This window comes from Microtus pennsylvanicus, chromosome 3 (genome assembly GCF_037038515.1).
Source record: "Microtus pennsylvanicus isolate mMicPen1 chromosome 3, mMicPen1.hap1, whole genome shotgun sequence".
Classification (NCBI taxonomy): domain Eukaryota; kingdom Metazoa; phylum Chordata; class Mammalia; order Rodentia; family Cricetidae; genus Microtus; species Microtus pennsylvanicus.
Genome location: NC_134581.1, coordinates 61,590,434 through 61,611,808, shown reverse-complemented (window position 1 = coordinate 61,611,808; position 21,375 = coordinate 61,590,434). Strand labels below are relative to the sequence as shown.

Below are 21,375 nucleotides of genomic sequence, written 5' to 3'. Positions count from 1 at the left end.
CTTGGTGGCATCCAGGATACATAGTTATAAGATATTCTCTTTTTTGAGTGTCGTTTTTATTTTTTAATTTTTGTGCATTTGTGTGAAGGTGTCAGATGTCAGATCCCCTGGAACAGGAGTTACGGACAGTCGTGAGCTGCCATGTGGGTGCTGAGAATTGAACCTGGGTCCTCTGGAAGAGCAGTTCTTAACTGTTGAGCCATCTATCTCTCCAGCCCCTTGACACTCATTTTTATTTACAAGCTTCTCTCATTTTAGAATCAATATAAAGCACCATGAGTTGAGGGGGAGCCAGGTTTAAGGAAAAGAAATCCAGAATACAATTAGAAGAGGAAAATCCTGGTAGAGAATGGGTTTTGTTTAGTTTTCTGTTGCCAACTGGGTGTTCTCTGGTATAATTGTTTGGCAGGATTCAGGGGTTTTCCATGTAAAGAATTTGTAACAGCTAAGGCAGATTTCCCATAGTACATTTGGAAAAACAGGGATCCAGTAGGTCCTCTAGGAGAACCAAGCTGGGAAGAGACATGCTAGGCTGATCCTGTGGAGGAAGCAGGAGTCCATGACGAGGGCCATGCAGTCCGGTCCTGGTAGGAAAGCGGAGGAGAAGGGTTGGTGCATAGAGCCCCAGGCTTTCAGGGAGCCTCTGCCAGCCCCTGGGAAGCTCTCAGACCATGGACGCACCAAGAAGACTTCGACCTGAGTCAGGGAGGTGGGGGCTAGAGCTCCTCCATGCTGGCACTGGCAATTGACTGTCCAGAGAGAAATGGGATCAGCTTAGAGACTGACCTGACTGCCCAGGTATTACAGCTGAAGGCTGACCGTCACACCCCACTCCCTGTAGAAAATGTCACATTTCTTCTTGGAAGGAGCTATGGGTGTCAGTACTTCAAGGATGTCATAGCAGGGTCTAACAACATTTTCACTCAGAAGCCTTATACTTAAAAAAGTTAAAGCAAGGCATCTATGCCATAATTACTTTAAGCACACAGAAGAATATGAAAAAGAAAAATAAAGATTGCTGCTATCCCATTAGAGGTTTTCTGCATAATAGATCTGAATGGATGTCACTGTATTTAAAAATAACATTGTGTCCTACACATTGCTTAAGTCCTTTTAACTTAAAATCGAGACAGACTCATATGTCCCTAATTTCTATAATCTTTTGTGATTTGTAATTACCGTGTGGTGTTCCTGAGTATAAATAGACCTTAATCTGTTTTAAGTGCTGCCCTGTGGCTCCACATTCTAGACGGCTCAGCTTCCCTGTCACTGTAGGCATCGCTGCAATGGCAACCCAGGAGTCAGAACCCGCCTTCTGAAATCTCTGAGGCTCGCAGGGCTGCCTCGGTGACCCATCTACAGCTCCCTTGTCTTGACAGTGAAGATGTGTCAGTGTCTGTCAGGGTCCTGGGGAGACGAAGAACCAGGTCCTCCTAGCAGTTTAGGGAGGCCAGAGTCCTTTTCTTCTGGTTCATTCCTGTGAAGAATTGTGGCCTTCTTGAGTTTTGTTGTTTGTTTGTTTTTGTGATTAGACATTTATGCTGCTTTATGAAAGTTAACCTCCAGTTCCCTTCAAGGAGAAGTGAGGGGGGAAATACCCACCACTGAAGACCCTTGGTGGAGTCACGTCACAACAAGAATGGCTTCCCAGCCTTCTCTGGGAACAATCTCAGCCTAGTGCAGTGTCTTGCTCTCAGTGACTATTTGGGGAAATGCCACAGGGAGTCCAGAGTTACTAGTGTATTCCTTAGAACTCTCTCTGGATGCTTGAAGTCGGCCCATTGGGTCCTCTGCCACACAATAACAGAAGCTGGCTGGTCCACCGGCTAAGAGGTCAGTAGTGAATGAGGCACACTACTTGAAGGTGGTAATCAGAAGCCACAGGAACTGAAAAATAGTACAGACTAGACTCTGTTTATACTAGCTACCTTTCTCACTGTTATGACAGAAGACCTGACAAGAGGCAATTTAAGGAAGAAAAGGACTCCTCCTGGATCACAGCGCTGGGGGACGCATTCCAGGATGGGGGGAAGGTGAATGGAGGGTGCGCAGTGACAGGAGTGTCAGAGGCACCTGCTGTCTGCAAGCAGAGATGAAATGGAGCTGGCCATAAAACCTCAACAACGCCCCCATCCTCCTCCACCATCCCCAGAGACCCACTTCCTCCAGCAAAGTCCTGCCTCTTAAAGTCCTTAAACCTCCCCAAAACAACCTCCAGCTAAAGACCAGGGATTCAAACACACTTGCCTATGGGGGACATTGGACACTCAAACCTTACCGGTGTTCCTCATTTTCTTGTAAACACAGTTTTCTAGGACAAAAGGGAAAGTTTTCATTGGAGTAGGTTCAGAGTTTTTCCTGCTCTTCTTCCTGGTGATTGAAGCTAGGTCTCTGGGTTTAGATAGTGTGAGGAGAGCGCTCCCTGGACCGCCATCTTTATTCTCCATCTCCTGACATCTGCTGGGCTGAATGACCATAATCCCTGCAGACCCCACACAGACATTCTCTGAGATGTGGCAAACTCACCATCTGCCAAACAGACCGCCATCCACGCTGGCTGCTCCGTAGCCTTCTTTTCCTACTTTCCTGGTTTTCCTAAGTTTTCTCCTGTAAACATGTAGCACTTCTGAAGCATTAAAATATGTCCATTAAAACGTGCCTTTAAGTATCTTCCTTGTTTCCTATGGTAAAATTATAATAAGACAGGTCCTGTGTGTGGTGGGGTCCTGTCTGGGGACTTGGGACACGCTCTGGATGAAAGTCAGCATTTGCAAAGCAGGACCACTCAGGCTGAATAGACGGCTAATAACCCACCTAGGGATATGACTATCAGGTGCTGCTAAAGATGCCTGGAGGATGCTCTGCCTCCATGTGTGCAGGAAGACTGGGCAGTGCTGGGTGTAAACAAAGCTACCCTGCCTTGCTATACGCTTGACGACAAAGGCAGGACTGCCTTGCCAGGCAATGAGCTAAACACACACACACTGGATCAGTAGAGAATGCAGCATCCTTCTGGGAGGACACTGACTATGCAAACATGATTACACACATTACTTCCTTCTTCTCCTCCCTGAAATGGATACTCAGCTCTAAGATTATGGTCCCTGTAGCCAAAGCCCAGTTTGTTCCTGGGTCTCTGGCGTTGCCCAGAGAAGAGAATGACACGTGCAATCTGAATAAAAGCTCCGAGTCTGGGTCAGCACAGGTGTGGGAATGCGACTTTAGACTAATGAGTTTGACCTGTGATAGACCTTTCTAGAAAAGTGATACGGCAATTTGTGTCAACAGCCTTTCAAAAGTCCACATGCAAAGTTCAAACACAGATTTATGGGTGATGGTGACATTACGATATTCCACAAAGTGGTAAAAAAAAAATGAAAGCAACCTCAATGTTCAATAACAAAGGAAAAAGATCGAGTAAATCATGGTGTACCCTACACTGGCTCAGTGTGGAGACATTAAAACATTTTTCATAATAAAGGAAACCTCGACAGATACAAAAGAATTGGAATAACCTCATGTATCTTATTGGATCACCATGACTTGAAGTTAGAATTTGACAACAACACTAGTTTCAGAAAGCCCATAAACACATGAAAATTGAACAATCATCACCTGAGTCACCAATGGGTCAAAAAAGAAATAAAGAAATTAAAATGAGGGGCTGGAGAGATGGCTCAGTGGTTAGGAGCATTGCCTGCTCTTCCAGAGGTCCTGAGTTCAATTCCCAGCAACCACATGGTGGCTCACAACCATCTGTAATGGGGTCTGGTGCCCTCTTCTGGCCTCCAGGCATACACACAGACAACGTTGTATACAAAATAAATAAATAAATATTTAAAAAAAAAAAAAAAAAAAAAGAAATTAAAATGACCGCACAACATACCCAAATTTATGGTACACAATGAAAGCAGTGTGAAGAGGAAAGCTCATAGCACTAAATGCCTACATAAAGAAGCTGGGGAAATCCCACACTAGTGAGTTAACAGAGCACCTGAAAGTGCTAGAACAAAAAGAAGCAGACTCACCCAAGAGAAGTAGATGATAGGAAATAACCAAATGGAGAGCTGAAATCAGCAAAATAGAAACAAAGAAAAAACAATGCAAAGAATCAATGAGACAAAGAGTTGGTTCTTTAACAAAATAGATAAACCTTTATCCAAACTAACCAAAAGGCAGAGAGAGAATATTCAAATTAACAAAATCAGAAATGAAAAGGGGGACATAACAACAGACACAGAGGAAATCCAGAGGATCACCAGGCCATACTTCAAAAACTTGTGCTCCACATGTCCATACACACACACATATATGCACAGGCTCACCCTCACACACACACACACATATATGCACAGGCTCACCCTCACAACACACACATACACACACACACATATATGCACAGGCTCACCCTCACACACACACACACACACACACACACACACACACACACACATATATATGCACAGGCTCACCCTCACACACACACACACAAACATATATATGCACAGGCTCACCCTCACACACACACACACACACACCTACAAATTACTGATAAAAAGGAAAGAATTAGGATTTAGAACTGTGTATGCAAGGCAGAATGAGGCTGGGCAGGAAACTCACGCTGAAAATACAGAGACAAGAAGGGCAGAGCCAGAGGGAGACATGAGCAGCCCCAGAGGAACGAGATGTGTTAGAGAACAGGTAAAGCCACAAGGCCGCGTGACAAGATGCAGATGAATAGACATGGGTCGATTTGAGTTGTAAGAGCTAATTAATAATAGCTTGAGCTATAGGCTGAACATTTTGTAATTAGCACAAGCTTTTGTGTGATTATTTGGGACCAGGCAGTCGGGACAAAAGAAAAGCTCGGCCTCCGCTTACACAGATCCCCAAGTAAAACACTAAAAAGAAACACATTGGCTCTTTAGCTATTTGTGACTAGTGACTTTTTCCCCTTTGTTCTCTTCACGAGTCATGGACAATTTTTGTTTGGTATAAATTCCAATTTTTAATATATAGCAATTGCTATTTTGTCATGTTGTTTTGTATAGCAAATTTTTCTACTTTTTAAAAGGCTGAATAATATTTCATTATATGTATCCCAATCTTTTCCCAATCCTATTAAAATTTGCCATTAAGAAATAATAGTAATAAGGGGCTGAGGAGATTGCTCAATGGTTAGAGCAGTTGCCATACAAGTGTGCAGTTTGGGTCCCCTAGAACCAACTTAGATGCCAGGTCAGCATGGCAGCCTGACTGCAATTCTAGTGCTCAGAATGTGGAGACAATGGATGCCCAAGCCAAGCAGGCTAAGGATACTAGCCATATTAGTAAGCCTGGGGTTAAAGTGAGAGGCACTGCTTTAGGGACTGAAATGGAGAGAAATTGATGAAGACATCTGATGTCGACCTTAGGCTTCCACGTGTGCATGTAGACACATGTACCCACACACACATGAACCAGCACATACACACACCTATTCCATACACATGAAAAGAAATGATAAGGTGAGCATTCAGCTCTATGTAAGTATTATGACTTAAATGGATTCCGTAATTGTTGTTGCTCTTTATACTGCGTGTTTCAAATAGAAGGAAAACTGCCCTTGCGGAAAACATGTGGGCTGAGACTGCACAGATTTTTAACCTCTGCTTTTGAGTGGCTTTCTATCTAGAAGAAAAGCCATTAAGCTGGGACTAGTGAAATGGCTTCGTGTGTAAAGGAGCCTACCATCAACCCTGACAACCTGAGGTCAGTCGCTGGATGCACGTGGTGGAAGGAGAGAACCAACCTCTGCAAGCTGCAACTCTCTGACCTCTACATGTGTGCCATCACACACACACACACACACACACACACACACACACACACACACAATGTTAAAGAAATACCATCAAGCTTGAACGGAGGAAGTTGAAAGCCAAGATTAGAACAGACAGTGGAAAGCTACTTTAACTGAACACACAGATGGAACTCTGCCTTCCTCTTGGCTACCATGTGAAAAGAGAAGTTACGTTCCATAGATGGCCACTGTTCAAATATTTCCTAAGTGTCTTTGAACTGGTTTCAAATACTGCTAAAGTCCTTAAAACCACAATGAAGCCATAAGGGCTAAAGCAGCGGAGATGGGAGGTGGAGGAAGAGTCCTCTAAAGAGAATGGGGAAATACGTGCCTTCTTTGAGAGATGGGGTGTAGAGGAAGAGGCCTGGACACAGCAAATGGGCTCCCATTCTTGTCTGGAAGAGCTGAAAAGAACAAGGCTTACAGCTTGTGTGAAGCCCCGGAGGGAAGTGTCCTCTTACAGAAGTACCTGTCAAAGGATTCTTGCTCCCAGCCTCTAGAATAGCCCACCCCAGGAGGGACCATAGTTCCAGGTTCATAAGAACAGAGCCAGATACATGCTTGTCACTGCTGGAAGCTCCCTGCTGGCAGCAAGCCCAGGTTGATGAGAAAGATTTAGCTTTAAACAGATTTCCAGATTCCTTGTTATATGGTAGTGAAATTTCAATCTAAACTGAGACTGTAGAACTTTTTACTTACCATGAGTGCTATGACCAAAAACGTCATGAGTCAGATGAATTGTTACCTGCGGCTTTCTACTCAGACCCCAGCAGGTCTATGCTTCCATGAAGTGCATTGCCCACTGTGTTTGAATGGCTTAGCTCACCCTGTCTGAGAGCTGACTGCCCAGAGGATAGCAAGGGTCCCCAGGAAACCCCTTAAGATAGCATAGAAAACCAGAGGAATGGCAGGAAAAGGACATAAATGGAAAACATTGGCCTGGGGCTGGAGAAATGGCTCAGTCAGTAAAACACTCACCATGTAGTCATGAGGACCTGAGTTCAATCCTCACACCCAGATAAGCCGCGTGTGGTGGCTGCGTTTATGGTGGCTTACAGTAGCTGGGGATTTGAAGACAGACACAGGCAGATTTCTGGGACACCCTAGGAATCAGCCTAGCTATCTATCCTAGCTGTCTTGGGGCCGTGTCTTAAAAAAGCAAGGTAGATGACTTCTGAGGAGCAGTACCTAAGGCTGACCTCTGACCTCCACATTCACTTACATGCATATGCACACATAATCACACACACACACACACAAGACTGATTTTTAATCAGAGTTAATAAATAAAATTTACAGTTTGATTGACAAGTGCCACCTGTGCCAACCAAAATCCAGACAAGATTACTGAACAGATGGACTACAGAGTTCTTTAACAAGAAAACAGTGTTTGCCAGTAACTAGTTGGGCTCACTAGGAACTGGTCTAGCTTATTTCTTCTTTCTCTCTCTCTGTCTCTGTATCTCACGCCTCTGTGTCTCTGTCTTTGTCTCCTTGTCTCTATATCTCTCTGTCTCTGTGTGTCTCTCTCTGTCTCTCAGTCTCTCTGTCTCCATGGGTCTGACTTTATTTCTCTGTCTCTGCGCCTTTGTCTGTCTGTCTGTCTCTGTCTCTCTCTGTGTAGTTTCTGTGTCTCCCCAGGTTAGTGGATAAGGGGTCATCCATCATCCCTACATCTTGATTTCTATGAGGCCTTTCTTCCTGCTTTGCTCTGTGCTTGAGTGGGCATGTGCCAAGGACAAGGGTGGATTTACAATCCCCTGAAAGGACTTCTCAGTGTCTTGTCACCCTGGGAGGGAGTCTGGTGGCATTCCCGTGGACTTTGTTCAGATTCTGTCCAAGTTAATAACTATTTTTTCCAAAGAGCCCATAAAAATGGCATACATACATTTATGAAGTAGCTTGTATAAAACCTGAGCAAGCACATCTCAAGTATTTATCATTCCTTTCCGATGAAAACATCGAAAATCCCCCTAGCTTCTGTGAACTGCACAGTTCACTGTCATTATCTAGAGGCCCCTCACTGGGAAGGTTTTCATATGAATAACTTGGAAGGTGACAGGGCGCTGGTTTTATCAAATGTATGCAAGACAGAAGAGATAGCGAATACATTTGAATGACTATAATTCTTTTTTTTCTAACTTGCAATCGTATATGTGGACACATTTTGACATTGAAAATGGAAATGTCTGCACCCAGGACAGAGGCTCAGACTTGACTAAATCAGTGGTTTGTTTTGATTTGTTTTAATTTTCAGAGCCCACTAACAAGGTGACTCTCTGGTCACCATCCCCAGGGCCAGCTTTCTGTCTCATGTCCTCATTCTCTGTAACGACACACCAACTCCTCTCCACAAATTGCTCCCAGCCTTGATGACCATGTCCTGTGACTCATCTGGGCTCCCCAGGGACCCTTATTCCCCAACCCACACCACTGCAGAGGCCCTGTTGTGTTTCCGCCACCACAGAGGCCCCTGCCACGGTTCCACTAGGTTTTTAACGTCCTGGGCATCACTCTAGCTCCTGGCTCATTTCCGGTCTCCCTAGAACTCTGTACCAAGGGTCCACTTTTTCCTTCACCCGATTGCCATGTATTTCTGTGTATAAACATCCATATATTTCCCACTGGTATGACTCTCCTAGGAAGAAACATTAAGTCTGCATTGTTTACAGACTGAATTGTATCAGTGCTGGATGGGGTTGGGTATGACTAACAGAACTATACAGAGCCTGTGTCTAACCTATTTACCTAACATGAATTCGCTTCAAGTTCCTAGATACTGAAAACATAGATCCTAAGAGTATGCTGGCAATTCTTATATAGGATGAAATTATTTTATTTTTACAAGAATTTTGGATGTTGGATGATTCTTCCTAATTGAACTATTTAAAAAACATATATAGTGGGGGGACCTGAGAGGTGGTTCAGTGCTTAAAAGAATATACTACTCTTTCAATGGAGCCAAATTTGATTTGCAACATCCATGTAGGCAGCTCACACCCACATAGGACAGCTCACACACACATAGGACAGCTCACACCCACGTAGGCAGCTCACACCCACATAGGGCAGCTCACACCCACATAGGCAGCTCACACCCACATAGGGCAGCTCACACCCACCTAGGACAGCTCACATCCACATAGGCAGCTCATACCCACATAGAATAGCTCACACCCACATAGGCAGCTCACACCTACATATGGCAGCTCACATCCACAGAGGCAGCTCATATTTACCAGTGACTGCCACTCTGATCTGGAAACTCTGGCTTCCATGGGAAATCTGCACTTGTGTGCACATACCCACATACAGAGCACACATGTACAATCAAAATTAAAAATACGTATACATAAGAATTCAGGGCTGGAGAGATGGCTGAATGGTTAGGAGCACTCATTTCTCTTGCAGAAGACTTGGTTTCAGTTTCTGGTACCCCATAGTGGCTCTAATCATCTGTAAATCCAGTTCCAAGGAACCCAGTGTTTTCTTCTGGTCTCAGTAGGCATCAGGCACATATGTGGTACACAAACATACATCCAAACACTCATACACATAATAAAAATAAATTAATTTTTAATATATGAATTATTATGAAGGTTCAGTGGCATTCTATCTTTATTTCACATTTGTATAAATTATTTTTAAACTTATTGCATATTTCTTAGAAGTTTCTAATAAAGTCCTATTAAACATAGAGAAACCAATGTAGTTTTTACATAAAGCCTTCTTAACAAGAACAAACAAAAGGCCATACCCAGTTTTATTCTTTACAAGCAAACATTAGAAAGACAAGAAATGTCTGTCAACAGGTGACAGGATCAACAGATTTGTCTGTCTTCACGCTGAGTTGACCATTCGGCAGTAATGGAATTGATGCTGATACAATGAGCAAAGTGAATTAATATCAAATACATTACACTAAGCAGAAGCCAGAGAATGCATAGGTCAGGTTCCAGCTATGTAAAGTTCAAAGGCAGTGGCAAATTAAAGTTCCCTAAACAAATTAGTACAGTTCTCATCTAGGGGGTAGGGACTGACTAGGAGGGAACTGGATGCAGCTGAGCAGATTCTGCTTCATGATCTAGAATGTGGCCGTTATACAAAAGAGGGTACACATACCAAAAGCCTGGAGCTGTCCTCTGAAAAACTGTGTATCTTTACTACGTTAAATAAATACCCCCTGGGATAATTGTTATCGTGTATATGTGTGAGTGCACATTCATATACACATAAGTGCATGAGTGTGTGTGTAGGCCAGAGCACCATCTCAGGTACATGAGCTTTTACAAGTGTATAGTGTGTACGTGTGCGTGTGTAACCCAAAAGACCATCTTAGGTGCCATATGCTTCTCTTTTTGTTTAGAGACAAGGTCTTTCACTAGCATGGAACTCATGAGGCCAGGCTTGCTGGCCAGCAAGCCCCAGGGCTCTGCCTGGCTCTACATCCCAAACACTAGGATTACAAGTGTGAACCCCAAATCTGGCGTTAAAAAAAAAGAAAGAAGGAAGGAAGGATAGAAGGAAGCAAGGAAAGAAGGAAGAAATAAAGAAAGATGGGTTCCAGTGATAAAATTCAGGTTTCCAAGTTTGCAAGGCAAACATTTTACTGACCAAGCAATCTTCCTTGTTTACTGACCAAGCAATCCTTCCAGAATTGTCATTTAAAGTCCCTATTTCATACCAGCATCCACTCACAAACATACCAGGCTGAAGGTGTGGGTCTGAACACACACACATACACACATACACACACAGACACACATACACACACACAGAGACACACACACCAAATGAGCATATTTTCACCCCAGTTTGTAGTTCAGACTACATATTTCTTTGGCAAAATGTAGTTTTAGGGGTACTTGGTTAGGCATTTGGGTGAGCCTGTTTAGAAAGTTCAGTTCAGTTCTAGACCTGTCTGAGCGGGAGGTGCCATCATGGGTGTTGACATTTGCCACAAGACGGAAAGGTTCGGTGCAAAGAGCTGAAGAGTCAGGAGGTCTACCTGCAGCTGCTAGTCAGGCCATACAGGTTTCTGGACAGACAACTCCACCTTCAATCAGGTTGTGCTAAAAAAGGTTATTTATGAGTCGCACTAACCGGCCACCTCTGTCCCTGTCCCAGATGATCCGAAAGATGAAGCTTGCTGGCCAAGAAAACAAAACAGCTGTGTTGTGTGTGGGGACAGTCACAGATGATTGCGGATTCTGGAAGTGCCCAAGCTGAAGGTGTGTGGATTGTGAGGGAGCAGGCCCAAAGTCTCATCCTCAAGGCTGGGGTAATATCCATCCCTGACCGGCTGACCTGGAGTCTCCAAAGGGCTGTGACACCATGCTCCTGTCTGGTCCTTGGAAAGGCAGAGAGATGTATTGGCATTTTGCAAGGCTCCAGACACCCCACACAGCCACACCAAACCCTATGTCTGCTCCAAGGGCCAGAAGTTTGAGCCTGCCAGAGTAGAAAGACCAGCCATGGCTACAAAAACTAACCCTGGATCTTACTATTACTTAAAAAAAGAAAAAAAAAGAAAGTTCAGTTTATCAAGTAATGGGGTAAAATTTTATAACTTCTGTCGGTAGATTCATATGGGGCAACGAAACTTCAGCTTGCTGTTTCGGGATACCATGTCCTGAGTTCAGATTGCGGTGGATGCTTACATCTGGGTGTGAGCCAAACGCGGTTTTCCCCAGCTTTTCCCCAGTCTTCAGAGCCTCCACTCACAACCCTTGCCAGACAACACTGGCAGGCACCAGCTAGGAGCCTGGGTCCCGTTCCCTTGGAGCAACCCCACCCCACTGCGGACACTGAGTAAACAACTTCTGGAAGGGAACAGAACAAATGTGACTGTCCCTCTGTCTGTCTCTCTAGCAGCCTTGATTTGAATAGCGAGCAGGCTCTGCAGGGCCCGCCTGGTGACCTGTTCAGGTCACCCACCTTTCTCTAGGATGAGACTTGGTGTAACCAGCAAGTCTATTTCCCTGTCTTCCTTCTTAGCCATAAATGCCAACTACAACCCATATGTGAGAATAGCCAGACTAAACTGACCGTTCTAGGGACCTTCACTTGGGGCTTGATCAACACAAGCCAGCAAGACTAAAGGAAGCGGGCAGTAGAATCCCCACTGCAGTGGAGACATGCAGGGCTGGCATTTAGTGTTCTTTCCCTGCTTAGCAGAAAGGGCACTATTAGAAGATCATACCTGTTCTTTCAAAAGGTAAACTGAGTTACGGTGTTCTTTTATGGAACACAGAGGAGAATGAGGTTCACCTACTAATCCCTTAGTTGACCTTTTGTTAAAGAATTCTGCTATTTGCACTTTTGCTCCATAGTAGATTTAAGAGAGCCACGTTTCTTGTGCGCCAAGTGAGGCAAAGGAAGTGCAGACAGATTGTCTGCAGCCCAAGGGCTCCATCAGGGGGAAAGGACTGGGAGGAGTCAGAACTCTTCTCTTATTAAGGAGAGTATTCAGCTCTGGCAGAGATTGGGAACGAGTACAGATAATACTTTTAGTCATTTATTTTACTTCATTTTTTATTCTTTCACGCTAAATTTGGTAGCAAGTGAAGCCTTGGCCAGTCTCTCAGGGCTTACTCTGGCTCCAGGGAAGACAGGCTAAGTCTGAAGGGCCCTGAAACATGCCTGGAGCATTTTAGCAAATACTGCAAAGTTCCGGATCAGCAGAATGGCCTGTCAACAAACATTAAAAACCCAGTGCCTGTAGACAGACCAACCGAAGGTTGCATCCTCGTAGGCCATTTTATTGGGTTAAGCCTTGGTTTCCTCCACTGTAAACTATAGCTAAAAACTCCTCTCACCACTATGAGGGTTAAATTAGATGACATATTCAGAGAGACTCATTGTTATTGTTACTCTAAAGGAAATTCAAGTCCTCCGAAGGACTCCTATGTGAAGACAATAGAGACTGGAGGGTAAAGAGAGAGGCTCAAGATTGGTAACTAGTGATAGCCATGAACCCTGACTGAAAGATGCTGAGCCACCCAAGTCTGGCCAGAAAGACCTGAAATCCAGAACAGCCCCAGGAGAGGGATGGGTACTAGTTTATTCCAGCAGCCCTTTGGGGGCTCTAATACTATCCCTAGGACTTTGTTCACTTTTGAGAGAGGCCATCTCAGGTCACAGGCACACTTCTGCTGGGCGTAATAGAGTTTGTTTGCTTGTGGTCAGGCCAGGAAGCGCCAAGGCGGGTGGCGGAGAGGCTGGCTGCCTTAACTGGGAAGCCAAATGCCTGGCCAACTGGGCCATTTCCAGAGAGCGAGCTGGCCTGCCTTGGCCCCACATCTACTGTTGCTGCCTACAGAACACCCCCCTGCAGCCAGCTGATTTTCTCATTGCTAGACTTCTAAATAGCGTGATTTATGACCATTCTCATCCGAGCTGGCCCCTGGGTGTACACACTTTCACTTCCAGCGTAGGAAGTGAATAATGAATTAATCACCCTGCCTCAGGTTCAATACGGAGCCGAGTGTTTGCAGATCTTTATTGTGCTGCACCAGCCAAGTCTATCTGCTCAATTTACACTCCAAATTCATTGGAGCCTGCACAATTCTGCCTGATTCTGGGGAGCCACAACCTTGTAGCTGCTTGGTCTCTGAGATTTCCTCCCTTCTCTCTCCCAGCAGCCTCTCCTCGTTGTCAAAGGTCTCTGGGTGCTCAGAGAAGCCAGGCCACTTCTTTGGAGGCTGTTCTCTGGTGTGTCCTTCCTCCTCAATGGTGCTGAGTAGGGCATTTCTCAGCATCCAAAGACGTCAGCCTGTGTGTACTGCACAGAGGAGGCACACAAACATTTGTTGAAGGTCTGGGGATACACAAGCATGAGGACCTGAGTTCAAATCCCAGCACCTCTATAAAGCTGGTAGTGATTACTTGCAATCCCAGCAATGGGGAGGCAGAGACAGGAAGCCAACCGGTCTAGATGAATCAGTAAGGTCCTGGTTCAGAAAGAGATCTTGTCTCAAAAGATAAGGTGAAGGGCAACAAGAAGAAGACATCTGTCATCAACCTTCAGCCTCCATATGCGCCTGCACACACACACACACACACACACACACACACACACACACACACACACACCACGACACAAGGAAAACGCCAGTTGGATGAACTGTCCCGACTCTCCCAGTGTTTATCAGCATTAATAGTCTGCAGTCAGAGCTGCAGCTGTCTTCTGTTCCCTTGTACTGGTCCTCTAGAACTTTGGGGAAAGGATTTTTTTTTCCTGCGTCTCAGCTGATACAATCCAGTTGATGAGGTAGGGCTGACTATTTCTCAAGTCAGTAGGAGCACTAAGAGGTGAACATGGGTCTTTCCCAGCGTTTGGCCATTTTTCTTCACCTCCCAAGAAACCAAAGGCAGAATCGAATGCCTTTCACTCCATGCTCAAATGTGGAAGCAGGTGGGGCCGGGGCTCCCTGTGAAGTAGGCTGATCTTCATCCTGAGGCACCCCAAGGAGGAGGCACATTTAGGCAGGGGACGTATTCTCCTAAACTGAGTTAGCTCAGGCGCTGACTTCCCCACTTCAAGCAGTCTTTCTGGAGCAGGAAGGGATGGCGGGAGAAGTGCTGTCTTTGGAGCTTCCACCATGCAGCCTGTGGCTCCCATAGGACACAGCCTGATAACAATGCAGGCTGGGAACTGGCGTTTCATGTCCTTCGTTATAGAAGATCCAGGAGCTACAGCGGATGGGACCCCGCTGGACCTGGGTGAATTGTGCACGTCTATCTGTGGTCATCTGAGATGAAATAGGCTGTAGGGCAAGATCTCTTAAGACCTGGTAATTATGAAGTCAAGTATTATATATTAGAGGAGTCAGAAAAATATCAGCACATCACATGACATCCTTAATTGAATGTTGGGAAACACGAGCTCTAAAATTAGAGTAGAAAGGTATAACAAAAAACACCTGAAAAACAAGGCTTTCTCTTTCCTCCAGCCAAGCAAGATGTCCAAAGTAGAGAAGGCCAAGGGGAAGAAGGTGGCCCAGGCACCTACCATTGTGAAGAAACAGGAGGCCAAAAACATAGTGAATCCTTTGGTTGAAAAAATGCCCAAGAACTTAGCACTGAGCAGGATATCCAGTAACAAAGAGACCTCACCCACTTCATCAAATGGCCTGGTTACATCAGGCTGCCGTGGCAAAGGGCCATCCCCTATAAACCGTTCAAAGTACCTCCTGCCATTCAACAGTTCACCCAAGCCCTGGACCAGAAACGGCTACCCAGCTGCTTACTCTTGCCCACAAGTTCAGACCAGAGACAAAGCAAGAGAAGAAGCTAAGGTTGCTGGCCCATGCTAGGAAGAAGGCAGGTGGCAAAGGCGATGTTCCAACTGAGAGACTACCTGTCCTTCAAGTAGGGTCAATACAGTCACCACATTAGAGGAGAACAAGAAGGCTCAGCTGGTGGTGAGTGCCCATGGCATAGATCCCACTGAGCTGGTGGTCTTCCTGCCTGCCGTGTGTCAAAGATGGGGGTTCCCTACTGCATCATCAAGGGAGGAAACAGACTGGGGCTCTTGGTCCACAGGAAGACTGCACCACTGTTGCTTCACATAGGTTAACTCATAAGACAAGGATGCTCCAGCTAAGCTGATAGAAGCTACTTGTATATGATGCAATTTGCTACCACCGGTGAGGCAACGTCCTGAGTCCTAAATTTGTAGCACCTGTTACCAAGCTAGAAAAGGCAAAGGCCAAAGACATGGCCACAAAACTGGGTTAGATGTACATTGCTAAGTTTTCTGTACATAAACACAATTACAAAATTAAAACATTAAGAAAAAACAAGCAAAGATGTGTGTTAAGATTCACATTGGCAGTAGTAAAGAAAACTAACCCTCATAAGGCAAAAGAGTGATGTCAGGGCAGCTTTGAGAAAGTTTCCAAGAGAGAAGGCGGTTTGGAGGAGGAGGAAATGAGCAGAGGGTGACAGCTGAGAACTGGGAGACCTGAAGACTCGTGAAAGAAAACTCCCTGCGTGGTTAAAGGTCCGGAGAGTGATTTCTGAGAAGTTTCATTATGCTCCAAAGGCAATGAAAATCCACATCCCAGCACATCCTAAGCAAGATCCTGACACGGGTGGACACCAGCCTTTAAAGACAGAGGTGCACGCACTCGGACATCCATAAAGACAAAAAGCAAGGTTGACTCATTTGTGACTCAGTACTCTATACGCCAGAGAACACTAAAATGGTGTCTCCAGACATTTGAGGGGAAAGATCTGTGCTTCAAGTTCATTTCCTCTGGACCTGAAGGCGTGGGTCGGTCAGCGTTTTAGTTATTATCCTATTGCCGTGAAGAGATTCCGTAGCCATGGCAACTTATAAAAGAAAGCATTTCATTAGGAGTTTGCTTCTAGTGTCAGAGGGCTAGTCTATGGCCATCATGGTGAGGAACACCGTAGCAGGCAGGCAGGCAGGCATTGGAGCAGCATCTGGAAGCTTGTATCTGATTCACAGTTGGTACAGAGTGGAGAGGGGCTGGGTTTGGTGCGGGCTTTTGAAACCTCAAAGCCACCTGTAGCTACACACCTCTCCAAACAAGACCACACCTCTTAATCCCTCCCAAAACAGTTCTGCTTAACTGGGGACCAAGTATTCAAATATGCAAGCTTGTGGGGCCATTCTCATTCAAGCCACCATAGCCAGAAAAGCGCTTGAAGACCTGAAACAGGCAGATGCCTGGGCCTGGTTGGAAAGCAAGACCAGCCTACTTGGTGAGTTCTAGGCCAATGAGAAACTCCGTTTCCACAACAAGGTGGACAGCTCCTGAGGAACAATACCTGAGTGCGCTCTCTGGCCTCTGCACACACATGTACTCATTAATATACATGTGCTCACACACACACACACGTGCATATATGCGCACCATCATTCCATGTGGCTATTGCAGTTTCTATGGTAAAGTCTATAGAAAGATTTGCATTCTTAGAAAAGCAGGCTATCCTCACCTCTCTTTGAGAAATTACTCATGGACTACAGACTACACTCCTGCAGATGACAAGAGCAAGACCCCAACAACAGACGAAGGAAGACAATTTGGTCATCTTTCCAAGACTAAACATAAATTTAGTGACCAGTGTTCTTGTTGTTGCCTGAGTGAATTGAAAACTTATGTACACACACACATGAACAAATGTTTATAGTTGTTTTATTTATAATTTTCTAAACTTGGAAGCAACCAAAGTTTCATTAAGTAGGTTATGGGTGGTCAACTAAGTTGTCAAATATCCAGACAATGAAATACTAATGATTTAAAAATGAATGAATGAACCATCAAGCCACAGAAAGAGGAGAGAATGTATATTACTAAGTCAGAGATACCAGCATGAAAAGACAAGATACTGTGTGATTTTCAGCCATCGAACATTCTGGAAAAGGCAAGACTATGAAGACAGTAGTTCACCAAGGCTTACTGGGGAGGAAAGAGCAGGATAAATTGGTGGTACCCAGAAACACGTTAAGACAATGAAACTGTCCTGTGTGGAACTAGTATGGTGGCTGCATGATCTTAGACATTTATCAAAACCCATAAAACGTGCAATACAGAGAGCAAGCGCTACTGTAAGTCATGGGTGTTAATTAATAGTAATGTATCACGATTGGCTCATCAACTGGAGCAAGATGCTAATAACAGAGTAAATGGGGTGAGAAGGAGACAGAATGGATATGAGGGGGTAATTTCTACTTTCTGCTTGAGTTTTCTGTAGCTAAAAATACTCCCCCCAGAAAAAGATTATTTTTAAGAATAATTATGCTAAATTGTAGTGATGCTTTCTTTGATTTATTTATTGATTCTGTTGAACTGCAAGCATCCAGGAGCCGTCTGTAGCTGAGGCAAAGCTGAACTCCAAAGGGCTACCCTGGAGGGGTGGCTACAGTTTTCTTCGAGCTGCTGCCTCATCTGAACGCTGGTTTTACCATCTTCTGGCTGCATTAGCTGTCTGCTGAGAGGTTGCGGTTCTCTTCCTGTCTGGCGCTTGCCCTTGAGAGCACCTCTTTTATGCTGTTGATATCCTGTGCAGGAAACGTCACCGAACAGGTGCTCTATCGTCCCCCTCACAGCAGTGGAGCTGAGCAGAGTGACACAGTTCCCCAGAGCCGAGGAACACACTCTAAATGACAGGGCACCGGGCTCCAAGGGCTCCAAGGCTGGCACAGTACATACTCTGGGATCTGGATCTGAAAAGAGCTGAAGACATGGTTAGGGGGCTAGGGAGAGAGCTCAGTCCATAAAGTGCTTCCTTGAAAGCATGTTGCTCCCCAGGAACTAGGTCAAGAAGCCAAGTGTGGGCAGGCAAGGTGACTCAGTGGTGAAAGCACTTGCTGCCAAGCCTGATGATGACCTGAGTTTGATCCCCAGAAGCCATACAGTGGAATGAGTGAACCAATTCCTATACGTTTTCTCCTGACTCCATAGGTACAGTATTGTGCACACATCTACACTTCAGATAAACAAGTAAAGGAAAAAAAAACGTAAAGAAATGCTCAAATAATTTAAGGGTATAGGAAAATATGTATATTTATATATCTTACCATAAAATGGATCAGAAAAAAGAATATCACACTCAGGGATCAGAGAGATGGCTCAGTGACTAAGTGCTTGCTGTACAACCATGAGGACCAGAGTTCAGATACCAGCACCCACATAACAGTCTGGACATGATCCCACACATACCTGTAACCCCAGTGCTTTGGGGAGCGGAGACAGGAGGACTGCTGAGACTATCTGGTTTGGAGTCAGGAAGAGACCCTGCCTAAAGGAATAAATCAAAAAGTGATGAAAGAGGACACCTCGTGCCCTCCTTTGGCCTCTGTATGCACGCCCACAGATGTGTGCATCTGCACACAACACTTGTGATACTCTATACACATATACCCATACACACACACACACACACACAAATAAGGAAAGCTCTCTGTCTTTTTCTTTCTGTATGTGTATGGAAGAGAGACAGAGACAGATAGACACCGGGACAGAGAGAGAAAGTGAGACAGAAAAAGAGAATACAGTAAAGAAAATAGGTTTAACATGTTAACAGCAAATCAGTCTGGGACTGGAGAGATTGACTTGGTGGGCAAAACCATGAGGACTTGAGTGTGGCTCCTCATACCCACTGAAAAACCACAACAACCAAAGCATTACTGGTAGGTGGAGACAGGCAGATCCCAGGACCTCACTGGCCAGCCAGTCTAGTCGAACCATCAAGTTCCAGGTTCAGTGAGAGACCCTATCTCAAAGAACAAGGTGGAGGACTAGAGGGTTGGCTCCGCGCTTAAGCACATGTATTGTTCTTGCAGAGGACCAGCTGGAGTTCCCAGTAACCATGCTGGGTGGTTAACAGCCACCTAGAACTCTAGCTCCAGGGGAATCTAACACCCTCTTCTGGACTCCACAGGTACCTGCACTCATGAGCACATATCCACCCCAACAAACATACATGTGTAGGTGTACATACATGTACACACACACATGCCTTTAATTCAAGCACTCAGAAGGAAGAGCACAAAGATTTCTGAGTTTTAGGCTAGCTTGCTCCACAGAGCAAGTTCCAGAACAACCAGAGCTGCACAGAGAAACCCTGAATTGAAAGTTCCCCAAAAAGAGAGCATTTACAACTGCATCTTGTAACAGAAATTGTAGAGCCGAAATGTATGTTCTCAGCCACACTTTAATAGGCACCAATGCAAGCTCAGCGATGGCTTTAGTAGCTAAGAGCACTGGCCCTATACCAGAGGCCCTGATTCAGTGCTCAGATCCGACAGAGAGGCTAAAAGGCTAGGAGAAACATAAAGGCAACACACACATGGTAAGTAAACCTATCTGGACACGTCACAGTCTCTGACTTTGTTTTTACTTCTAAAGCTTTAAAATTATTAACAGACAGAATGTGAGAGAAGCTGAGCAAAGCAGGCAGTGGTGGTGCACACCTTTAATCCCAGCACTCAGGATGCAGAAGCAGGCGGATCTCTAAGTTGGAGGCCTGGCCTGCAGAACGAGTTCCAGGATAGCCAGGGCTGCACAGAAAAACTCTGTCTCAAGAACAAACAAACAAAACAAAATAAATAATAAGAGAAGTCAAGCATATTTTGACACACACACACACTTTTTTTTCCAAGACAGGGTTTCAGGTTTTTCTGGCAAGGGAGCAGAGTGAGCTCCCCTAAGTGCAAGCCCTCAGGCTCAGTTCACCCTCACCTGTGGTGAGGGGTGGGGCCATCTCTCCCGAGTGCAGGAGCCAGCTCTCTTGCTGTAGTGTCCAGCAAGAGGCAAGGCCAGCTTTCTCAGGGCCAGCGAAGGGCAGGGCTAGCTCAGCATGACCCTCTGATTTCATCTCACATGGTTCCTAAGGCCTCCTGAGGTGACACGGGTCACAGACATTAGTACAGATCCCAGCTGCAGCTGGACAATGGACTCAGACAAGGCCCTCAGCAGCGGCTCTGGCCTGGACGTCACCATGACATTGATAACAGTGCAGGGCACTCATCCCTCAATGGCTCCTGGTTCTCGGACACCCTTGTTACCTATCCTGTGGTACTGGCAGCTAAACTCGGGCCTCATCTTGCTAGGCAAGGACTATACTGCTGAGCTGCATCTCTGAGCCCCCCAATTTTAATTTTTATAAATAGTGCTGGCTGGAAGTATGGCTCAGAGGAGCACTTCCTTAGTACGCATGAGGCCCTGGGCTCAATCCATGACACAAGCTAAAGACCAAGAAGTACTGCGTTTCCACTTAAAAATACATCACCAGTCTTTCCTCTTGCGGCCATCACTGGATCGCAGCCATCAAAATGAAGTTCAATCCCTTTGTGACTTCTGACCGGAGCAAGAACCACAAACGGCATTTCAATGCACCTTCTCACATTCGGAGGAAGATCATGTCTTCCCCCCTTTCCAAAGAGCTGAGACAGAAGTGCAATGTTCGCTTGATGCCCATTCGAAAGGATGACGAAGTTCAGGTTGTCTGGGGACACTACAAAGGCCAGCAGATTGGCAAAGTGGTCCAAGTGTACAGGAAGAATTACGTCATCTACACTGAACGGGTGCAGCGGGAAAAGGCTAATGGCACAACTGTCCATGTGGGCATCCACCCCAGCAAGGTGGTGATCACCAGGCTAAAGCTGGACAAAGACCGAAAGAAGATCCTGGAAAGGAAAGCCAAGTCTCCACAAGTAGGAAAGGAGAAGGGCAAATACAAGGAAGAAACAATTGAGAAGATGCAGGAGTAGGGGCGTCTCATACAGTTTCCATTAAAGACTGCTTGAGTAAAAAAAAAAAAAATACATCACCACTGTCATTGAAAAAGATCACGATGGGAAAGCTACCTCTGAACATGATATCAGGGAATGATAAACAGACCGTAGGTTCTACAGAGATGGGGCAGTTACAGGTCTGGAATGCATGCAGATGTATTTCCACTCACACTTTAAATTTTTAAAATTTTTAGATCATACTTACTTATTGTGTATATGTGTATGTTTAGGCACATGCACATCACATGTGAACATGTGAAGG

The 21,375-nt window shown here is 45.3% G+C and overlaps 1 protein-coding gene and 1 pseudogene across 1 annotated transcript; both read left to right on the top strand.

Moving 5' to 3' along the window:
- The first annotated feature begins 559 nt into the window (after window positions 1–559).
- On the top strand, window positions 560–11,333 carry LOC142846757 (large ribosomal subunit protein eL18-like; annotated as a pseudogene).
- Window positions 11,334–20,628: 9,295 nt separating this feature from the next.
- Window positions 20,629–21,095, top strand: LOC142847029 (large ribosomal subunit protein uL24-like). The gene has a single exon (XM_075967770.1). It carries the CDS (start codon window positions 20,652–20,654, stop codon window positions 21,087–21,089), a length of 438 nt encoding a protein of 145 aa, XP_075823885.1. The 5' UTR covers window positions 20,629–20,651; the 3' UTR covers window positions 21,090–21,095.
- The last annotated feature ends 280 nt before the right edge of the window (window positions 21,096–21,375 follow it).